At 38.9% G+C, this 22,727-nt stretch overlaps 1 protein-coding gene across 3 annotated transcripts; it reads right to left on the bottom strand.

Moving 5' to 3' along the window:
- Positions 1 to 4,425: 4,425 nt before the first annotated feature.
- On the bottom strand, positions 4,426 to 22,426 carry ARPP19 (cAMP regulated phosphoprotein 19). 3 transcript variants are annotated; one of them, XM_030814073.1, is made up of 4 exons: positions 22,303 to 22,426; positions 22,008 to 22,062; positions 10,726 to 10,848; positions 4,426 to 5,734 (listed from the first exon to the last, which is right to left on the bottom strand). In XM_030814073.1, the coding sequence occupies exons 2-4, from the start codon at positions 22,050 to 22,052 to the stop codon at positions 5,564 to 5,566; spliced, it is 339 nt and encodes a 112-aa protein (XP_030669933.1). In that variant the 5' UTR covers positions 22,053 to 22,062; positions 22,303 to 22,426; the 3' UTR covers positions 4,426 to 5,563. The 3 variants fall into 3 exon arrangements, with proteins under 3 accessions (XP_030669933.1, XP_003266988.1, XP_012362833.1); XM_003266940.4 differs by having other exon boundaries at positions 22,299 to 22,349; XM_012507379.2 differs by lacking the exon at positions 22,008 to 22,062 and having other exon boundaries at positions 22,303 to 22,390.
- Between the last annotated feature and the right edge of the window lie 301 nt (positions 22,427 to 22,727).

Raw genomic sequence — 22,727 nt, 5'->3', positions numbered from 1 at the left:
TAGAGATGTGGAGATGCAAGGGCTGTAGGACCTCTGGGCAGGTTGCAGTTTGGGGAGCTAAGCTCTCAATATGGTGCCTTGCTGTAGCTGCTTAGGGCTTTGGGTGGAGGGATAGTGTAAGCTCTCTCTGCAGCAGTATCTTTTGTGGTCTCCAGGCAGCTCCCTATGTTAGTCTTGAGGTCTGCGAGGGTCTAGAGGCTGTCATGTGGCTGGGACACAGGAGTCTGTGGTGAGAATGTGGACTTCTGGGAGTCACTCATTTAATCTTCCCAGGCTCCCAGAAGATCTGGCCAAGTAGGCTGCCTTGCTTCCCTCTCCTACCTTAAGTGTTTCCTGTCCTTTTTCTGTTTAATTCCTGAGTTCTCTCTTGAATGATCTAGTTGAGGTGCTATCTCCTCGCTATTGTGGCTCTTTGTGGAGAAGCTGAGTACCAATGTCTCTAGTCAGCCATGTTGAAGCCCTTCCTCTGTAATGTTTCACAAATAAGATGAAAAAGACTCATAATCTGCAAACATTTAATCCTACCTTAAGTACAAAGCCTTTACAAATGCAAAAAAAAAAAAAAAAAATCAAAGATTACAAGTCAATTTCTTTCTGCATACAGTAATAGCTGAAATGTAAAGAGATCAACTTCAGAAAAAATACACTGAAAAACATACCACTTTAATAAGACAAAACTGCAAATTAAATCAATAGAAATTAGGTAGATCCATTTATTTTTTAAATACAAGTATAATTTTGGAAGGGGTATTTGACAAATTCAGCATTAACTGCCAACTCTATAGACATGTTTAACAAAAAACAAAACAAAACAACAAAATCAAGGCATTTACTCTTGGCCCTTTCAGTACAGGCAAAGTGTTCTATTGCATCACAACTGCTAGTGATGCAGTTAACAGATCCAAGGGCATAATATTAAATGTTTTTTTCCAATTGTGATTTAGTTGAAAAATAACATAAGACAAACATATATTAATGGCTATCAAGACCACCAGTGATCTGCAGAATACCTAGAGGCCTACCTACTTAGAAGGTTGAAACTTAGGAAAACCATATTAAAGTCAGTGTTTTTATTCTCAGATTAACAATGACAGGGTGAGATATCTTTGATTCCAATTTTATAAGGTGTGGTGGGGAATTGAGAGGAGATAGATATTGGGGAAGACTGGCAGTGTGTGCTGAGTTAGAGTTGGGAATGTGGCTCAAATTAGTCAATATTGATTAGGATATTGTTTTAGAAAATTTTAAATGTGTCCTAAATTGTGGCATATTGAAAAACGATATTAAGGAACAGTGACTCATTAGCCCTAAACACAATTTAATGAGTGCCATCAATGGGCTTAAGAAATAAGCAGGGATGGGGGATGGAGAGGCAAAATGAGGTGAAAGAGAAAATGGAAAGTGGAAAATATGCTTGAACATTGGAGAATGTGAAAAGGCCACCAAAGAAACTGCTTTAGTTATCACTCAGAAGTGCTCTTCCCATTGGCTACCTGCTCCTGATCACCCAAACACCAATTTTAGAGCACAGGAGCAGTAATCCCCTTTATCTGCAATTTCACTTTCTGTAGTTTGTTACCCGAGGCAACCTTGGTCCAAAAATATTATGTGGAATATTCCAGAAATAAACAATTCATGTTTTAAATCATAAGCCGGCTGGGCATGGTGGCGCATGCCTATAATTCCAGCACTTTGGGAGGCCGAGGCGAGTGGATCATCTGAGATCAGGAGTTCGAGACCAGCCTGGCCAACATGGTGAAACCCCGTCTCTACTAAAAATACAAAAATTGGCTGGGCATGGTGGTGGGCGCCTGTAATCCCAGCTACTTGGGAGGCTGAGGCAGGAGAATTGCTTGAACCCAGGAGGCAGAGGTTGCAGTGAGCCAAGATCACACCACTGCACTCCATCCTGGGCAACAGAGTGAGGCTCCATCTCAAAAAAAAAGAAGAATAAAATAAAATAAATCACAAGCCATCCTGAGTGATGAAATCTCATGATCTGCTCTGTCCTGCCTGGGATGTGAATCACCCCTTTGTCCTGCTTATCCACACTGTATACGACCTGCCCCTTAGTCGCTTAGTAGCCGCCTTGGTTGTCAGACTGAAAAAACATAGTCGATAAAGGGTTCAGTACTATCTGAGGTTTCAGGCATCCACTAGGGGTTTTGGAATGTATCTCTTGCAGATAAGGGGAGACTACTGTATTACATTTCAGCTTCCATAAAACTTTACTAATTTGGATTAAGAACACAAGCCTGATTTAGTAAAAAGTATCCATAAATATTCAGAGGTATAGTTTTGTTTCATCAAATAAAAAGAGCAACTAATTCCAACTGTTGAAGTAGTAACAAGTAAAGGCTTCCCCAGGCTTTCCTTGATGAATAGTTAAGACATATTTTTAGGTCATCAGCACAAGATTATTGAATAACTTGTATGCTACAAACATGCTGCTTCCACTCATCGAAACAACCCAATAATCCTTATTATTCCAACTTGCTGAGAACCATGTCTGATGTTGTGTTTAAGAATGAAATGATCAAGGCCGGGCGCGGTGGCTCACGCTTGTAATCCCAGCACTTTGGGAGGCCGAGGCGGGCGGATCACGAGGTCAGGAGATCGAGACCACGGTGAAACCCCGTCTCTGCACTCCAGCCTGGGCAACAGAGCGAGACTCCGTCTCAAAAAAAAAAAAAAAAAAAAAAAAGAATGAAATGGTCCTCAAAGCTGTTCTATCAAATGTATTAGCTGTTGGACATAAAACAAGTAATTTATTTCAGACTTTAGTTTTCATGAAGTATTTACCAACAACTTCAGTTTATTCCAACATTAATTTATGATAGGACAGTTATTAAAATTAGCCATTTCTGAGACTGTAACTTTGAAACCATAAGAAATGGACAATTAAGCTCACTAGTCAAAATCTTGATTCAAGTGATGATCCAATAGCTTACAAATGTCTTCAATAAACTGGGCTTTGAGGCAAAACAAAAAAACAGAAAAATCTAAAACCTCTCTATCCCAAGCACCAATAATGGAGGCTAAGCAATTATACCTACAAATCCTTAACGACAGGTCTCTCCTAATGAAAAATCCTGAGATTTAAGCACTGTGACTTACAGAAGGCAGGTTGGCTTAATGAGGAAATTTACTTTTAATAAAAAGACAATCAGCAATATTTTATTTTGGGCACTTAGCATTTCACAGATCCTCAATACGTTTTGAGGTAGGTCAAATATTAATAGTGTATTTTACGAACAAAACTCAAGCAGTTGTTTTATTACTTGTCCCAAACCACAGGAGTTCTATCATGGTCAGGAGTAACATGGTCTCTCTGATCTTTCAGATTAATCTTTCATGTGTGAATTTAATGGTAATTACTTGCAAATATTCATGAAAAAAACCAAAAGACTAGATATAGAAATTCTACTCTGGGATATTTTAAACTTCTTAAATTGATTCTATAATGAGTATATACTTGCTCTCATTACAAATATATATATAACTGATCTTTACATTACAAATGAGCACAGGAGTGACTGTGTTGCTTTTCTGCCTTTTGGGGTGAGTAGATCAGGAAGATAATCAGCAAGCTTTCCTCAGAGCACTAGGCAGCCTTTAAATGAAGGTGCTATGTTCGAGGCACCATTGACTATGATTTGGGGTCATAGGAGAGCAGGTATACTAACGGAACCAGGATTCAGAAAAGATGCCTGGATCCAAAAAGGGGAGGCTCTCTGCAAGTCAAAGATGAAGAGAAAAATAGTAACATCTCAAGCTACTGATCCTGAGTATCATGCTACAGCATTACAACTACTTGTGAGAGGAGCTCCTACAAGAGCAGTAAACTTGTCCCACTAAAGTCTGTTAAGTTCTTACTAACTAGATAAGCCACGAGTAAAACTAAATTGCTATTTTACTAAGGTGACATCTATAGAAGCAAACATCTAAACATTTTTAATAGGAGTTTTACCTGTCATGTAAATCACTCTCATTGTCACAAGCCTAATTCAACTAGCTTGTCATAATTCCTAAAATAATTTACCAAAATTCAGCTCATCTTGACATAGGTTCTTGAGCCAGTATTCTGAACTGTTTCATTATAAAGTTCCTTTTATTTAAACAATTGTAGAATATTAGTAATAATAAAGGATCAAGAATAGTTAACTTGAGCCTAGGAGTAAGGTTGCAGTGAGCTACGATTGCACTACTGCACTAGAGCTCAGGTGACAGGGCAAGACCCTAACCTAAAAAAAAGGGAGAGAGAGAGGTTAACAACTGAGAAATTAGAAGGAAAACGCCATTATTGTGTTATATAAAAGAGTAAGGATATAGACACCTATGCTTCCATATACAACAAACAGCTCAATACCATTTGAGTCAAAGAACAAAGGGGAAAAAAAGCAGGTGGCAGGGGGCATGGAACGCAGAGTATTGAAGCCTTTTACTCTAGGGTCTCCAAAATTGAGTGTGGAAGTAAAAAGTTTCTACATTTAAAAAGTTTATATAAATTACATGAATTGCAACTTTCATAAAAATCAAAATGAAAGGTTCTGCATAGGACAAAAGATATGCCTAAGCAACATATCGTATTTGCACAAGGCCACTGAATGTCATGGATATTAGTAACAAATGAAAAGCTTAAGTCTATGGCAGATTGAACTAAGATTTCAGTTTGGTATTCTATAAGCCCGAGATTGTAACTACTCTTATTATACAAAAGCTATAATGATTTACAGAGTTTTGTGTAGGAACTCTTGTGCTTCTGGTTGGCACATTATCTACTTTTTAAGTATGTGAAATTAATACAGACATTTGTGAGAGGTTGTGCAAAACTACTGTATTTACAAAAATGGCACAAAAGTGAATTCAACAGTCAATGCACATGCATACTTCATTCACATCTTCAACAACAAAAGGTATTCTAACTCTACAGAACTGAATATTAGCTTCAACGGCAGCTGTTAAGCACTAGAGTCACATAAGTTACACCAGAATGGGCAAATATTGCCCAAGTAAAATTCTACTGTTAAAGCTGAAACAGGTTTAAGGCCATTCAAGTTCAAGCACAGAGATACAAATCTTTCAGAGCCCCATCTAGTTGTGTTTGAAATATGTGACCTTTCTTCTAACTTGTGGTCTTAAACTTCTGTTTTACAAAATCCAAAAGGTAAATACAGAAGAAATCAATACAATAGAGACTATATTAAATAAGAGTAACATACAAAGCTATAATTAAGATGAAGTAATGAAAGCCAAAACATTAAAATTTTAAAACTTGCTTGTTACTTGTTAGAACCAGTACTACACTAGGAGTTAGGTAATATATACAGTTATTTTCAAGTAGTTTACTTAAGTTGCTCTAACATGTCCTCTTCACCAGTGCACTGTTAAACTAATCAAAAACTCTACACATGTATATTCCACAATAGCAGCACACACTACTGCTACCTGCAAAGCTGTCAGTCTCAAATGACTAGTGAATGAAAGGAAATAAAAAGTAGATAAGTAACATATTAAGGAGAAATAATGGGATTTAGCAGATCCATGCAGTTCAGCCTTTTAATCAGCCAGCCAGCTTGCTAGCAACAAGGGATGGTTTCCGTTGAGGAAGGTCCTGCGGAGTGGGAATGTGGTCACCAGTGACCTCCGTCTTATCCGGAGCTGCAGTAGGAAGCTGCTTGTTCTTCATTTTTGCTTTAGCCATGTTGTAATCCCCAGAATCAAAATATTTTTGCTATAAGTAAAAACAAAAAAAAATTCAGATTAGAGCTTAGCAATTACTGACTTAAGATGTCAATGCAACCCCATACTGTCAGTATAAGGTTGGTCTAAAAAAATTTAAACAGGAATATTAATTAGATGAAACAGTCTCTGTATTGAGTTCCAGCATAAGTCAACAGCTGAGAAGCCCCCTTCAGACTGGGCACAGTGGCTCATTCTTGAAATCCCAACACTTCGGGAGGCCAAAGCAGGCGAACCACTTGAGGTCAGGCGTTCCAGGCCAGCCTGGCCAATACGGCGAAACCCTGTCTCTACTAAAAAAAAAAAAAAAAAAAAAAAAAAAAAAAAAATTAGCTGGGTGTGGTGGTGCACACCTGTAACTCCAGCTACTCCAGAGGTTGAGGCATAAGAGTCATGTGAACCTGGGAGGTGGAGGCTGCAGTAAGCCAAGATTGCCCCACTGCACTGCAGCCTGGGCAACAGAGTGAGACTGTCAAAAAAAAAAAAAAAAAAAAAAAAAAAAACCGGCCTTCAGGCTTTCTTGGGCCATTCTGGTTCTAATAAAGAACCATCAAGACTAATATAATATTGAGCTATTTGGGAAGTCCCAGACTCAGTGAAATAAACACCTTTCATTTACTAATGGAACAACCAGGTTGAAACACTTGCTTAAATTATTTTATAAATAAAACACATAATTTGTCTGGGCACGGTGGCTCATGCCTGTAATCCCAGCACTTTGGGAAGCCGAGTTGGGTGGATCACTTGAGGTCAGAGGTCAGTAGTTTGAAACCAGCCCGGCCAACATGGTGAAACCCCGTCTCTACTAAAAATACAAAAATTAGTTGGTTGTGGTGGCAGGTGCCTATAATCCCAACTACTCAGGAGTCTGAGACACGAGAATCACTTGAACCTGGGGTGTGGAGGTTGCAGAGAGCTGAGACTGTGCCACTGCACTCTAGCCTGGGCGACAGAGCAAGACTCTGTCTCAAAAACAAAAAAACCAACCCCCCCATAATTATAGTTATTAAAACTATTATTTGTAATTCCTGGTATTCTGTCATTTAGAACAAGTGTTTCTTCAAGAATTTAAATCATACTTATTTGAAATAGAGCAGTTTATCAAAAATTAAGGTAAAAATAAATATTAGAGTAATGAAAGAAATAAACTCACTAGAAATTATTACTTAAAATGCATATCCCTACTCCACACCTCCTCCATTTTTCACAGAGAGACATGAAGTATGACTACTGCTTTTTTTAGTTGCTCTTTACCACTAACATGCAAATTGTGATGAGAGCTAAATATCAACCTTAATACAACTAATCTACTTGACTTCCAGAGTGAAAAACATAAATTTGCCTGGGTTCTAACTTACACCTATCACGCTGAGCCCACCTTTACTGAGTGCCTGCTATATGTGAGGCACTATGTGAGAGCTGGAGTCAGATACAAAGATGGGCCAATAGTCAAGTAAATCAACAGTTACAAAACTGCCTTAAGTACACACAGTGCTACATGGTGCTCAAAGAAGGGGACTCTAATCTCAGTCTTGGGTTGGCGAAGGAAAAGAAAACAGATAATATTTATGGACTCTTCCGCTAATATCTTCAGGGATACTTCATGTGATAAAACAAAATAGCTGGGAACTCACAGCTTAGTATAAGACTATTGAGTGGCCTGAGGAAAAAGTCTCATTGGCTGCTTTCCTCCACCATTCTTTGATAAGCCAGACCTGGCCTATGGCCCAAAGGCCTAAAGATAGAAACTGCTTTAATGTATTACTGTATATGTACCATACAGAACAGTAACAAGGAACCCTGGACCAGGCCCATCTAAAGCTTTCTGCAGCTTCACTTCTGTATGTTTTAAAATGAGCAGACAGAAAAACCTCAGAATTTTGATGCACTGTATTATATTAAGCTACTTCTGAATTTTGTAGCCTCTAGAGGAGAACAAAGCAGCCTGCCAAATTTCTTATTTTGTCAAAAGCACATACTGAGAAATTTAACACACATGTAAATTTTAGGCAGATTTTCCCCCAATGTAATAAACCCAGTTTCTAATGTAAGTAATTTTATAGTAAGCAAAAGTTCATCACAAGGGGGTCTCATTTAACTGTAGATTAGGCTACTCTGCTTGGGGGAAAGGAATTAAATTTAGTGTGACTAGAGATAAAACTAAAATCAACGCTTGACAATTAGAATTGCCCTAAAAAGGAAAAGGTTACTGCAAAAGGCAGAGATTCAGCAAAGACAATAATACAACAAAGATGTCAGAGAAAGAAGCTAATGCTTTAAGATAGAGAAGTGAACTAATGTTTCTCAAATTGCGATCCACAGATAACAATGATGATGATATTAGTTGTCTTTAACAATCTCTAAATTTCATGAGTTTATAATGAAAACATTTAAAAATTAATTAGGACCTAGATGACAATCTTATAAAAGCCTCCTCTTACCCAAATTTATGGGCCATACTTACATCAGCATTTACAACTACACTGACACTAAGTGATCACCTAAAGTGATCATGTTCAACTTTAAAGCCACGTTTCTTACAACTGGATTCCCTGTTTTCTTGGGACTTCACAACCCCTACAAATATGAAAAAACAAAACAAAACAAAAAGCAAAAAGAAATAAAAAATGTAAAAACAGGCCACACAGCTTCTTGATATCCCTCCCAGCTCTGATAATCTATGTAGTCATGCGTACATGGTCATATTGTTAAAAGCCTAATAATAACATTAACCTCATAATAACATTAATGAGTACAACACAGGAAGAGACCTATTATAATAATCATAATATCTAATCAAACCTTCTCAAATTAAGAAGCTACTTAAAGATGCTAAGGTAACTTGTCAAGTTTGCTAACTAGTGAGAGAGGAAAATTAAAACCCAGAACCTGTGATCCAGAGTTTAAAAAAAATCAAAACTTCATATAAAAGAACTTATTCACTGACATTCTGTTATAATACAGAATCATTAAAGAGCTCACTTCTCAAATTCTATCTACTTATTTCTTGATTCAGTGGCATTTTCTTCATTCTCAACTATTTATATCTACAACACCAACTCCAAGATACAATGTATATGAAATCTGACTTGAAGATACTTAAAAATAAATAGTTCAAGCTAGAGAAAAATTACAATGACAATTGCCCCAATATTGGAAGAAAGCCTATTAGCCAAGGTGATGCTGGAGATTAGCAAAGAAAACATTTCCTAAACAATAATCAAATCAAAATAATTTAATAGCCAAAGATTAAATAATTTATCTCATAACTAAAAACGCAGTTGTCATTCTGCTTCTTCTATTTATCCCCTATATTATGATCTTTTTTTTTTTTTGAGACAGAGTCTCACTGTGATCTTTATGTTCTAAAATAACCACATAATACTATTTTATTGACTTACTTCAATTTATTTAATAATTTCTCTGCTGTTGAATAGTGGTGCTGCTGCTAATTATAGTTATAAGCTATAAGGAGGATCTTCCAACTTGGAAGACTTTTTCCTTGTACTGAATTATACCCTTAGATTAATTAATAAGAGATTATTGATTTGAAGAACATTTTTATAAACCTTAATCCATACCCCGTTCCGAAACGAGTAATAATTTTTAATGTTTAAACACAACAAAGAGCATATTAGTTTCATTCAACTTCAACCTTAGCAACAGGTATTATTTTAAACATTTTTGCAATTTAGTTATATAAATACTATGATGTAATTTGCATTTCATTGATTTCTATAATATATAAACATTTTTCTGTTTATTTCCTGTTAAAATCCTTTATCCAGGAACACCTTAAGTGTTTTTCTTGTATACTTAAAAGTTCCCTTTCGTATATTTAGAAGTTTCTGTATGTATTTTAGATATTAACTATCATTTTTGTAATAACTTCCCTACTTGATTATATATTTCATGGTACAGGAGTTTTACATCTTCATAAATTTGGTGTAATTATTCCTTGTCATCCTACTATTTCACAGCTGTGAATGTTATTCTTTCATGTAAGATTAAAAATACCATTCTATTTTTTGCCACTTTAAAACAATCCATATGTAAGTAGAGCTAATACACGCACATACATGTGTTTTAAGCAAGCAGCCGATATCAGTATATGAATGTATTTAAGGAGAAACATGATTTAGCATCTCATTCAACAAGTCTCTTCCATAAGTAATATTTCATCCTTCCCTGTATAGTAAATAATTTGAATATGCTTAAGCTGAAGATGGAACTCTCTATTTTATGGCAAAGGAAGGGTCACAGGACAATACTTAGGGAACAAACAGGCCAGCATTATCTCAGTCTCATTATTGAGAAATAATGGTATCTACCTCACAAAACATGGCAAGAATTTGAAAATAATATCTTTAGTAATTTGAACTATGAAAATGAAAATGTTTAAATTGTATTAGAGTAAATCTGACTGTGAAACATATTACATAAAGGAGACAGCTGTGCTTTTATAAGTGATCATTTCATCCAAATAAGTATTTTAAGCTTTTGAATGTTGTGTGGGAATCATCTGCAAAAAATATGGAAGTTTCAAAATATGGGCAGAAGGATAAACACCAGGTTCTGGATAGTGGTTGCTTTTGGAGAGATAAGGGAAAGGGCTCATATTTACATATAGGGTGGGTTTCAACAGTATCTACAACATTTTTTTTTCTTAAGAAAGATAAAACTGAAACCAACATGGCAAAATATAAACATTAAATCTGGGAAGGGGTATATGGGTTCTGTTATATCTGCACTATTTCTACATGCTTTAAATAGTTTATTATTAAAAATGCTAAAGAGTTGTAGGTTCTCATAATGCTTATTTATAAACTGCAAAATATTGGAAAAACCCATTACAGATACATATACACATATGTACATACCTGATAAAGTACAACGCTATACGCACAGATATTCATTTCACAATCTGTCAGCATACTGAGCTTGTAGGGATTAAATATTTGGAAATTACCCAAGAGAACTTACCCCTTTCTGCAACCGTTTCCTTAAGAAATCTGAACCTCCAGGCTTTTGTCCCAGATGAGGATATCTTGCTTTTAATTTTGCTTCTTCTGCTTTCTCTGGACTAGTCACTTTATCTTCCATTTCCTAAAATAATTTCAAATAAATTACTTCTCTATTACAACTCAGTTATTTAAAATAATTCACCTTTAAAAATCTGGATTCTGAATTCTAGTTGTTAAATGCCAAGTACCACAGCATCTGACTAAGAAATCAAACCCAGAAGCCTTTAAAACATCTCTATCTTGTTTTTCAAAAGATCCATGTGATAGCTCTATTATAGCTGTGATGCATGTGTAACACCCCACACACTGGATAAAAATATCAGGATAGCTCAGCTCTGAAGTCTTGCTTGCCATTACTTTTCCAGTCATGTATAATACATTTATAGTTAGTCACCTTCTATGGAACTCTTCAGTTCTTTGCCTATATTTAGAGAATCATCCTAATACTGTTAAAACATACAGGATTTTTTTTCTATTTATCTAAAATTATGTATGATTTGAAGTTACTTAGATTCTTTACTAGAAATTAACAGCAGCCTACTTATCAGTACATTTTTCTTGAATAAATACAGATGATCCTGATGTTTCTTTTTATAATACATTTTTAATATTTTTATTATTTTAAATAATAGAGATGGGGTCTTGCTATATTGCCTAGGCTGGTCTTGAACTTCTGGGCTCAAACAATCCTGCCTCGACCTCCCAAAGTCATAGGATTACAGGCATGGCCCACCATGCCTGGCCCATCCTGATATTTTTAAAGAAGAGAAACATCATTTTTGTCAATCCTCACATCTATGTATATCATTGCCTAACTCTCCCCCATGTTTAAAATGACAAACTCTGTTCATGTCAAACATCCTATTTTTTATCAAAAACCTGTTTCCTGATAGAACTATCAATTCTTCTGTCTATTCACTTTGAACAACAGTCTTGATTTAGTTTGCTTTCTTTCAAAGCACTATATTTTATAGGGAAGGAGTGTTTATTACTTCATGGCAAGTACTGCAGAAGAATGAATCAAGAAAAACAGGCGGCCGGGCGCGGTGGCTCACGCCTGTAATCCCAGCACTTTGGGGGGCCGAGGTGGGCAGATCACGAGGTCAGGAGATCGAGACCACGGTGAAACCCCGTCTCTACTAAAAAATATACAAAAAATTAGCCGGGCGTAGTGGCGGGCGCCTGTAGTCCCAGCTACTCGGGAGGCTGAGGCAGGAGAATGGCGTGAACCTGGGAGGCGGAGCTTGCAGTGAGCCGAGACTGCGCCACTGCACTCCAGCCTAGGCGAAAGAGTGAGATTCGGTCTCAAAAAAAAAAAAAAAGAAAAACAGGCTGGGCACGGTGGCTCACTCCTGTAATCCCAACACTTTGGGAGCTGTGGGCGGATTGCTTGAAGCCAGTAGTTCGAGACCAGCCTGGGCAATATGGACGAAACCCAATCTTTGTAAAAAAGTTTAAAAATTAGCCGGGCATGATGGTACGTGTCTGTGGTCCCAGCTACTCAAAAGGCCGAGGCAAAATGACTGCTTAAGCCCAGGAGGTTGAGGCTGCAGTGAGTCATGATCACACCACTGCACTCTAGCCTGGGTGACAGCGAGATCTTATCTCAAAACAAAACAGAAAAAAAAAAAAAAAAGAGAAAGAGAAAAAGCTGTCCTGAGATAGATAAACCGGGCAGCTGGCAAGGGACATTTTCTAAGTAATGGACTCATTTCTGCACATTAAATCAGCAAAATCACATACCTCTGCCTATCTTGAGCCTTCCAGGTTACTTAGGAATAGTCAAAGCAAGAATGTTAAATCCATAAATGTCAAACCTATGTTCTTATATAGCAAGCAAACCATTTATCTATCTAAGCACTGAAAGAAAAAAAACTTCATTCAGCCCGTACAACACAAGCCTATTTCCTCAGCTAGCACTCAAGAATCACCCTAGCCATCTAGCCATCTGTTCAAACACTGGACATAAAAGTGACTACCTGCTCTACTAAGAATTGATGGGGCAGTCTCCAATATGATTATGCCTTCTCTAGAATTTTGTCAAGGGTGATTTTAGTTATGTGATTTTTTTCCCTTACTAACATTAGAACCTAACCTCATATAAGATATGACTACACCATATTCATCACAAAAGCCAGAGAAATAAACATAAATGTAGGATTACCAAGTTTAATGTAGAAAGGCGGGCTGAGTCACTGCACAGCTTCGCTGTGGCTCAGCCCTCACTGCAGATATCTACTGCAGCCCAAGGGTGTTCTCAGTGCTGCAGTTTAGAAGTGGATGTGGGAGGAGAGGCCTACTCTTGGGTTTCCCTGCACAGCTGGCTTCAAATCATATTGGCTGAAAAGGATCCCAAGCTAATTGTCTCCCTTTAGTCCCTGCACCTTCAAATTAAGGGTGTTACTGGAGTCTTACATTTCCAATACAAATTCAACTTTCTTGAGCCTAGGAAGTGAGAGCTCTCCACCTTTGAAATAGTTCTCCAAGTCTAATAGTTCCCTGAATTCTTTAAAAAATTTTAAAGGAAAATTGTATGTAGGTAGCAACTTACTTGAGTTTCCAGTGTTTCTGCAGGTTTCCTCCATTTGATATATAAAGGAAAATTACCTTGTACACAATCCCAGCATTCCCTTATTTTCTGGTCTCGAACTCCTGACCCCAGGTGATCTGCCCGCCTTGGCCTCCCAAAGTGCTGGATCACAGGCATAAGCCACTGGGCCCAGCCGCATTCCCTTGTTTTCTTAATAAGGAATACACTGATATATCATATTAAGCATGCTTAATTAAATTAAAAAATGTTTTCGGCAAAACAGCATTTATATTTAGAATGAATTTATAACATGTCTTAGAAAAAAAACAAGCCAATTCTTGAACTTTCTTGCCAAATACAAAGCACAACTGAAAGCCCCTGCTAGCTGCAACTTCCTAACTGGATTCAGAATTTCAGTCGGATTTAACACCAAAAGGGGAAAAAGATGATCTCATCTAGATTTTTAAATGTGGTAAACACCATTAAGACTTCCACAATACTTTTCATGAATCCTACAGAAACATTCTACAGAGGCAGGCAGTTCTAGGACCTTAATGATAAGTTAGTTCAAGTGCTTGGACATGCATTAATATTCTGACAGTTACTGAGTTCCTATTAGGTTCTGTCAATGGCATCTATGCCAGATTAAAAGGCATGAGAGAAAGAATCCATTCTGCTCCTAGTGATGCCACCACCAATAGCAGACAGCAGTCGCCCCTGTGAGCTCCTACAGAGGGACATATAGCAGATAAACAGGGGCTCTAGTAGCAGCTACATGACAAGGGGGGCAGACGATGGTGGACTCTGAACAGTACTCATCCTTGCAGGGTCAAAGGCTTTCTGTAATCCTTACCTCTGGAAACACCATTTTCCTCCCTTTTGTTCCTCTATTCCTTCTAATAATTTGCAACCTTATTCCCTAAAAATCATATTCCTTCCTTTTTAAAATATGCAAAGTGGTTTCTGCTCCTGTCCCCCAATAGGACACTGATAAAAGCAGGTAAAATAAGCGATTTATCCATACAGTCATGTTCAAAAATGCAAAATAGAACGCAATTTGATGTGACTCCATGTTTCTGGACCTCAAGGGAATTCCTAAACATTTACTTAAGCTAGAATGAAAACAAAGGGGAGATAAGCAAATAGTTATTTATTTTTTCCAAAAAGAATCACAGAAAGATTAAATCATAAACTAGTCAAACTTTGGGTTAAATAGGTTAGGATGTAAGGGATAAAGGACAGGAATGATTATTACTAAACAAAGAAAACTGGTATATATACATACACATATACTGATACCAAGTCAATATTGTAATTTTGGTATCTTTGTCATGTAGAGTTAAAAAAGAAAAAAAATACTATATAACAGTACCATATTTTTAGTTTAAGTGTTCTATGGTCTTGTATAATTTAGAAAAAGGTTTATAATCTTAATTTTTACATCTTGTTTAGTTAAGAATGAGTGAAAAATTTCAAGGGGAACCAATTAAATAGCAGAAATAAAAAGGAGTGTTGGGAAGAGCAAGAAAGGAAGAAAAATACAAAAATTTTAAATACCAAAAAGAAGCCAAAGGTAAGGAGAAACAAATCCCAATATGTTAATAACCACAATAACCATACTGAAGCAATAGACTGTCCATTTAAATCCAGTAGCTGAATTAAAGAAAAAAAAATCTAGCCACTTGTGAGAGTACACATTTAAAAAAATCTAAAAACAAGGACATAGGTTGAAAGTAAAAAGACTGAGGGTGGGTGGTGATGGTAACATACCAGGCAAATCCTTACCAAAACAGAGCTAGTGCAGTGTACCTACCTTTTTTTTTTTTTTAAAATATATTAAGATACATGGTCTTCCTGTGTTGCCCAGGCTGGTCTAGAACTCCTGGCCTCAAGCAATCCTCCTGCCTTGGCCTCCCAAAGTGCTGGGACTGCAGGCGTGAGCCACTGTGCTGGACTGTGCCACTAATAAAATGGCATGAAAATATATAAAGCAAAAATTGATAGAACTATAGGGAGTAACTGACAAGTCCACTACTATGGAATTCAACACACCTTCCTCAATAATTGATAGCTGTAAAAGATAAAGTAGTTAAGATACTTGATTTTATTTTTACATCTAACAATTAGGGAATGCATATTCTTCCACAAGCACAAATGGAAAAATTGACTAATACTAGGCTATAAAGCAAATCTTAACTATTTTCTTCCAGACCACTATCTATGACTGCAATTCATTAAAGTCAGTAACAACAAAAAAATTATAAATCTCTAATATATAGAAATTAAAAACATACTTCTAAATAATTGCTGGTTAAAAAAGAAAGCACGAGTATTTAAAAAAATAGGAGTTCTAGACCTACCTGGGCAACACAGTAAGACCTTGGCCTTTACAAAAAAATTTAAAAATTAGGTAGGTGTCGTGGTAGATGCTTATACCTATAGTCCTGGCTGCTTGGGAGGCTGAGGTGGGAGGGTCACTTAGGCCTATGCTGGGAGACAGAGACCCTGTTTCTTTAAAAACAAACAAACAAAACCCTACACATACCAAAACTTGTCGGATATAGCAAGTATCTCTCAAGGGCTTATATCAGAGAAGAAAGCTAAATCTCAATGAGCGATGCATCCAATTTAAGAAATTAGACGAAGAAAGGAGCCCAAAGAAAATGGAGAAATAAAAAGCAGAAATTAATGAAAAAGATACAATAGAAAGGGCCAACAAAGGGGGTGGGGATGGCAAGCTTAAGAAGTTTTTTTTTTGAGACAGAGTCTTCACTCTGTCGCCCAGGCTGGAGTGTGGTGTCACGATCTCGGCTCACTGCAACCTCCAACCCTCCCCACGCCGGGTTCAAGTGATTCTCCTGCCTCAGCTTCCCGAGTAGCTGAGATTACAGGTGCCCATCACCGCACCTGGCTAATTTTTGTATTTTTAGTACAGATGGGGTTTCACCATCTTGCCCACGCTGGTCTTGAACTCCTGACCTCGTGATCCATCTGCCTCTGCCTCCCAAAGTGCTGGGATTAAAGGTGTGAGCCACCGTGAAGAAGTATTTTTTATGATTCAAATCTGGTTTTGAAGTTGTATTCTCCAAGAAGCCTTCGTGTTACACAGCAATTTTACTACATTTTAAAAATAGATACTGTAATGTAAGTGGATTTACTTAGGTAAGTAGCTTCTAAATTGATAATGGGGTCCGGAGAGGGCAGAATTCTGAACTTTTAGCTATTGGCTACAAGTTGGGAAAGGAACCCCAGGATATGGTAACACAGATACATGTTTACACACAGATACATGTATACAATGTATACAAAAAACAAAAACCAAAACCTTAAGAACAGTATTTTTAATAATAGTTACTGTCTTGGCATGTGCATTTTTGTGACTTGTACAACTGAAATACATCAGAAATCCTTTGTGTGAATAGGTGGGGTGTAAGTTATAAATACATACACGTAAAAAGGACATTCAAATAACTAAGGATTATTTTGTAGTCTATTATACACTAAGCACAATTATGTCTCAATGACTGATAGTACTTTTCAGTCTTTGGCAGAGGAGAGTTGTACAGCAACATCAGCAATAAAAATCTGACCACTCTAAGCAAATTCTCCTCTATCTGCTCAGCAATATGTTCACCGAAGCACTGATTGATGAATAACTAGAAAGGATTAATGAAAGCCAACAAATTCTTTGGGATACTGCCAGGAAGGTACCAATACTGTATCAAGCTCTATGGAAAATTACTGTTGTCATTCTGTTAAGTCCTTGATTGCCTAGTGCCTAGCATTTAATGAATGTTCAATAAAAGTTCATTCATCTGAATGAAAAAATACAATGTACTTGTTTGCATAAAGCTATAAAGCTAAGAAACTTTCTCCACACTTGAGGATTTCACCATCAGCTCATCTTTAATATTTTATGTTATAGTAAACACAGCTTCAGGATTAGAAGTATTAAAGTCTTGCACAAACAAAAGAAGCAACCCTAACAAACTTTTGTATAGCAAACTGCTAAAACGGCTAAGAGAAACATTTAAAAACTTTTCTGAGGTTTACCTCTAGGCTGTTAGGAATCGATGGTTGCAGAGACCAAGGGAGCATGTTGTGTTCACTCTGAATAGAAACAGAAAACACGCATGAGGCGGTGGCTCACACCTGCAGTCCCAGCTACTCGGAGGCTGAGGTGGGAGGCTCGGTGAGCCCAGGAGTTCAAGGCTGCAATATGCTATCACTGTGCCACTGCACCCCAGCCTGGGCGACAGAGCAAGACCCTGTCTCAAACATAACAAAAACATTCTTGAGCCTTTATGTAACCAAAAGTAGTGTCAAAAGAGCCCCTGGAAATACCAATATGAACTCCTATTTTTAAAATACTGGAAGCATGGGAAAACAATTTATATCTCTTTATGGTTGATATATTAAAATAATTTAGATAAAGGTTCTTTTCCTCTTCTACCACTCATAAAGGCACCAACCTGTATCTTTTACCTGACAAATAATTTCATTGACAGCTTTACTGTAGGTATCCTTTCCAAGACATATTAGTTTGGTGAGTCTTATAACCTCTAGAAAACTTGCTATTGAGATCTTAAAAAAAAAATTAAGGCCACAACACAAACGAAAAAATATATACACACATCCCTGTAGTTTCGTTCAAGAGTTCTTAAGTGGGTCTAAGCTAAGGTTTTCATCTTACCATGGTCTATTCTTCTCTGTGGTACTAGCATTGTCATTTGTTTTGAAATAGTACTTTGGCAAAGGTTTTAACAGAAAAGCTCTGAGGAAAATCCATTCAACCATTTTGTAAATAATGTCAAGCACAATGTTGAGTGCTGTGAGAGAACAGATATATAAACCGGGGTCCCTGAGCATAAGCTGCTCACAGTGCAATTAAAATTACCATCTTTTTTTTTTTTTTTTTTTTTTTGAGACACAGTCTGCCTCGGTCACCCAGTGGCGCCATCAAAGCTCACTGTGGTTTCGACCTCCTGGAGGTCAAGTGATCCTCCCCTCAGCCTCTGGAGTAGGTGGGACTACAGGTGTAGATTTATTATTATATTTTAGAGACGGGGTTTTGCTATGTTGCCCAGGCTGGTCTCAAACTCCTGGCCTCGAGCAATCTTCCCACCTTGGCCTCCCAAAGTGCTGGGATTATAGGCATGAGCCACCTTGCAGGGCCAGAATTATCTGTTTTAAGTTCCCACTTGCCTCTTCTCCCCTCCAGGACTAGTACACATGCCTTAGCTTACTGTTGATAGATTCATGAGATCTGTGCTCAAAACTTTTAAATGTTTTGCTTTCACTTCAGTGGTTGTCTCAAAGGCAAATATAAGCATATTCTGGGGAATCTGAATCACCACGTTGCATCTAAGTAGTGCTATGTGGATTCTGCATCTGAGCTTTCTTTGACAAAGACTCAGCAAGTTACTCCAACTGTCCAAGAAAATGAGAAAAGAATGGAGCTGAACTTAAAATGTGATTGTATCTATGACTCTGGAAACTTAGTGACCTCATAGTTTACTCTTAAAAGGGGAACTGAGCCACCACGTGGCCTAGGGGAGTGTTTACTTGACAAACTCAAAAACTCCCTCAACTTTTAACAATTGCTGCCATACTCCAAATACATTGGAAATTTAGTTTCAGCAAAATACCAAGCACACAATCAAAAATTTAGACTGGCTTTGTTTGTATTTAATCTGTTTTAGTTTAAATTTTATTTTATTTTTTTGAGATGCAGTCTTACTGTGTTGCCCAGGCTGGAGTGCAGTGGCACGATCTCAGCTAACTGCAACCTCTGCCTCCCAGGTTCAAGCGATTCTCCTGCCTCAGCCTCCTGAGTAGCTGGAACTACAGGTGCGTGCCACCACACCCGGATAATTTTTGTATTTTTTAGTAGAGATGGGGTTTCCCCATATTGGCCAGGCTGGTATCGAACTCCTGACCTTGCGATCCGCCAGCCTCGGCCTCCCAAAGCGCTGGGATTACAGGTGTAAGCCACCAGGCCCGGACAAATTTTATTTTATTTATTTATTTTTTGACACAGAATCTTGTTCTGTTGCCCAGGCTGGAGTACAGTGGTATGATCTCAGCTCACTGCAACCTCTGCCTCCTGGGTTCAAGCAATTCTTATTCCTCAGTCTCCCGAGTAGCTGGGATTATAGGTGTGGACGACCATGCCTGGCTAGTTTTTGTACTTTTAGTAAAGACAGGGTTTCACCGTATTGGCCAGGCTGGTCTTCAACTCCTGGCCTCAAGTGATCCACTCGCTGTGACCTCCCAAAATGCTGGGATTACAGCTGTGAGACACAGCACAGGCCTTTTAAATTTTTTAAAAATATTTTTAAAGTAGCTCACTACAGCCTTGAACTCCTGGTCTCAAGTGATCCTCCCATCTCAGCCTCCCCAGTAGCTGGGACTACAGGCCTACAGGCATGCTACCACACCTGGCTAATTTTTATTTTTACTTTTATTTTTTGTAGAGACAGAATCTTACTATGTTGACAAGGCTGGTCTCAAACTCCTGGCCTCAAGCAATCCTCCTGCCTCAGCCTCCCAAAGTGCCAGAATTATAGGCAAGAGCCACCACGCCTGGCTGTTTTAGTCTTAGAGTGGTATACTAAAGTTAAGAGATAAGAGTTTATACTTATTTTTTATGCTTGTACATATTTAATTGTATCCTAACACAAGATAGGAATCTATCTGGTTTTCTTCTCTTACCAAGGGTGCACACACCACTCAAGATAGAGAAAGTGACTTAGCTTTTACTCCATGCAAGGCCCAGCTATCTATCTTAATTCTTTAGAGGCAACAGGCAACCTACCAATAACTATAAAGGTATTTTTAGCTGAATACTTTGGCTTTAAGTGGAAGGTCAATTGGGTACACAGACAATAACTCAATTTTTTAGGTCATCGAACTGATCTTCCAAATAGAAGAAACAGGTGATTTGGCCCACAGGAACACACAAGTGACTGTGCACATTTTCTTCATGGTTAGGGACACTATCCATGCCGCAGGCACTTAGCATTTACAGCCAATTCTCAATTTAAGAAGGAACATTATATTCCTAACACACTTTGGTTGATTTTAATGACAGCGGCTAAAACCAAAGCACCTTAAATAAATGTTTAATGTAGACAATCAATAAGAGAAAACGTTCAAGCTACCCTTAGTATTGTTAAAAGATACATTAGGCTTTTCCAAGTAGAAGTATTTACACTCTAGAAATCAACAAACTGCGTACTTTGGCAACATACTAACAGAACTTATCAAAGAAAATTACATAGCACACTACTGCGCACCAGAAGTTAATGCTAAGTTTGATGTCAGTGTTTAAGGCAAAACACCACAGACAGGGACTTGTTATTTTTTGGGGTTCCTAAATTTCAAGCAATAATGAACACGATAAGCATTTTACAATAAGCAGGTGATAATAATACTGTTAAGATTGCAATCTTTAATATTTGTATTTTTTGCCCCCGAAATCCATTTTTTGGTAATGTGTAAATATATCTATTTTCACTGGATATTCTCAAATGTGGTAACTTGAACTTTTATCTATGCTGTATGTTATTTTCTTGTTTTTCAATTACTTTAACATCCTAACAGAAGCACCCAACTCAAGAAAAGTTAACACGGTTTTAAGAACATATGGAATGGGCTTAGAACACTAATCCAATTCCCAACCTAATTAGGACATAAGTGCAACATTAAGCAGAAACCCGCACGAAGGTCAAGCAGTAGACCAAAATTGTATTTAACGGCAACACAACCTGATTTGTAAGAAAAATTGTTGATAAACAATTTAGGAAACAAGATACCTCAGCCCTTTCTCATTTCTCGACCAGTCACACCTACTTAGGAGGGCAGGGCGGTGGAAATAATTAACAATGGCAGAGACAAACACCAGCCTAGATAAATAGAAAGCCTTGATATTCATAATTTGAACCACAATGACACTCCTGGCCTATTCCCCTACATCAGGAAGACAGAAGGGCGTTTACAAAATATTCCTGTTTCCAATAAAACCCTGATTAATTTCGTGAGTAAAATTTTAAAACTCCACCCTTTCGATTTTTAGTCGAGTACCATATTTGAGTCCCATTGACTGAAACCTTTTTGAGCACAGACTGCGCTGCACACTACACCCGACTCACCTCCTCTAGGCCTCACCCCGCCGTGGGAGGCAAGCACCAGTATTCGGCCTTTACAGGTGAAGACACTGAGGGCCGGACTTTACTCACTGATCATGGTTACAAGGGTCGGCCCTGAAATGCCAATCGTGGCCCACATCGCAGCCCGCACACAAGGCGCTGCCTTTGGAGTGAACCGCACGCTTACAATACAAGTAGTTGGAGAGTTCTTCAAAGGAAAAAATAAAACTTCCTAACCAAAGTGAGGCTCACAGAAAAACTTAGACTCTACGCCCAAAGCCTGCGTCCTGGGCTCTCGCATAAATGTAAGTGACTGAGGAACACCGCGACCCACGGAGGCATTACAAAAGGCACGACTCGGAGTAAACGCGGCGCACGTTGAACTCCCAATTCGTCGGCGCCCCAGCCAGCGACGGCGGGAAGCCAAAGGTGGGGCGCAGGAGCCTCGGCCTCATGCGCCTCGGTCCCGCATCTCGGGCGCGCCCCTCCGCCTGGCGGGAGCAGGCCGCCTGCCAGACCCGGCCTTGGGCAGGGCCCAGGACTCAAGCCCCGCGCACTCACCTTCTGCTCCTCCGCGGAGGCTGCCTCGGGGACTTCCGCAGACATAGTGCTCCCTCTGCAGACGAGACGCCGGGAAAAGATGCGATTAGCGGGTGGCCAAGGCCACCCGGCCGCCGCCGCCGCCGCCTTAGGCCCGCCCGCCGCCCGGTTCAGCTCTCCCAGGGCCCGCCGGGCCGCCTCCGCCCGCGAAAATGGCCGCCGCCTTATGTCGGCACGGAGCCGCGAAACGCTCCGCTGGCCAAGGCCCTCGCACGCTGGAGCCCGCCTGCCCCTCCCGCACCGCGCCCCTACCTACTTGACCCCGCTTCTTCCGCTCGCTGTCGTCCAAACACTTCCTTTTTTCCTTCAAAGGTCGCCGCTCCCGCCTCACCTCACATCCGTTTGTGGCTGCCGAATGCTTCCTGGGAATTGTAGTTTCTAAGTGGAACCGCCTCTCCCCGCCCTTTCCTGTCCACTCTGGTCCCCTCGTTCTAGGAGCTTTATTTTACTCTTTCCACTTACCCATCCTCGCCTACTTCGGTTCTCCTCGCTCTCCGCTCTGTGGCCACACAGGCTGTCTTTTGGGCACGCCAAAGCTCTCCACGCTGCCACGCCTTCACATCTCCAGTCCTACGTTTCTGCCTCAACCTTTCCTTCCTAAACCTCTACACTAGGCCAGAGCCACCTCTTAAAGGCTGTCAGAGCCCTGTACAGTTCCTCAACAACACGAACTGTATCATT

This window comes from Nomascus leucogenys, chromosome 6, assembly GCF_006542625.1.
Source record: "Nomascus leucogenys isolate Asia chromosome 6, Asia_NLE_v1, whole genome shotgun sequence".
Lineage (NCBI taxonomy): Eukaryota > Metazoa > Chordata > Mammalia > Primates > Hylobatidae > Nomascus > Nomascus leucogenys.
The sequence above is the reverse complement of the archived record's forward strand: the minus strand, read 5'-3'. Positions and strand labels throughout refer to the sequence as shown.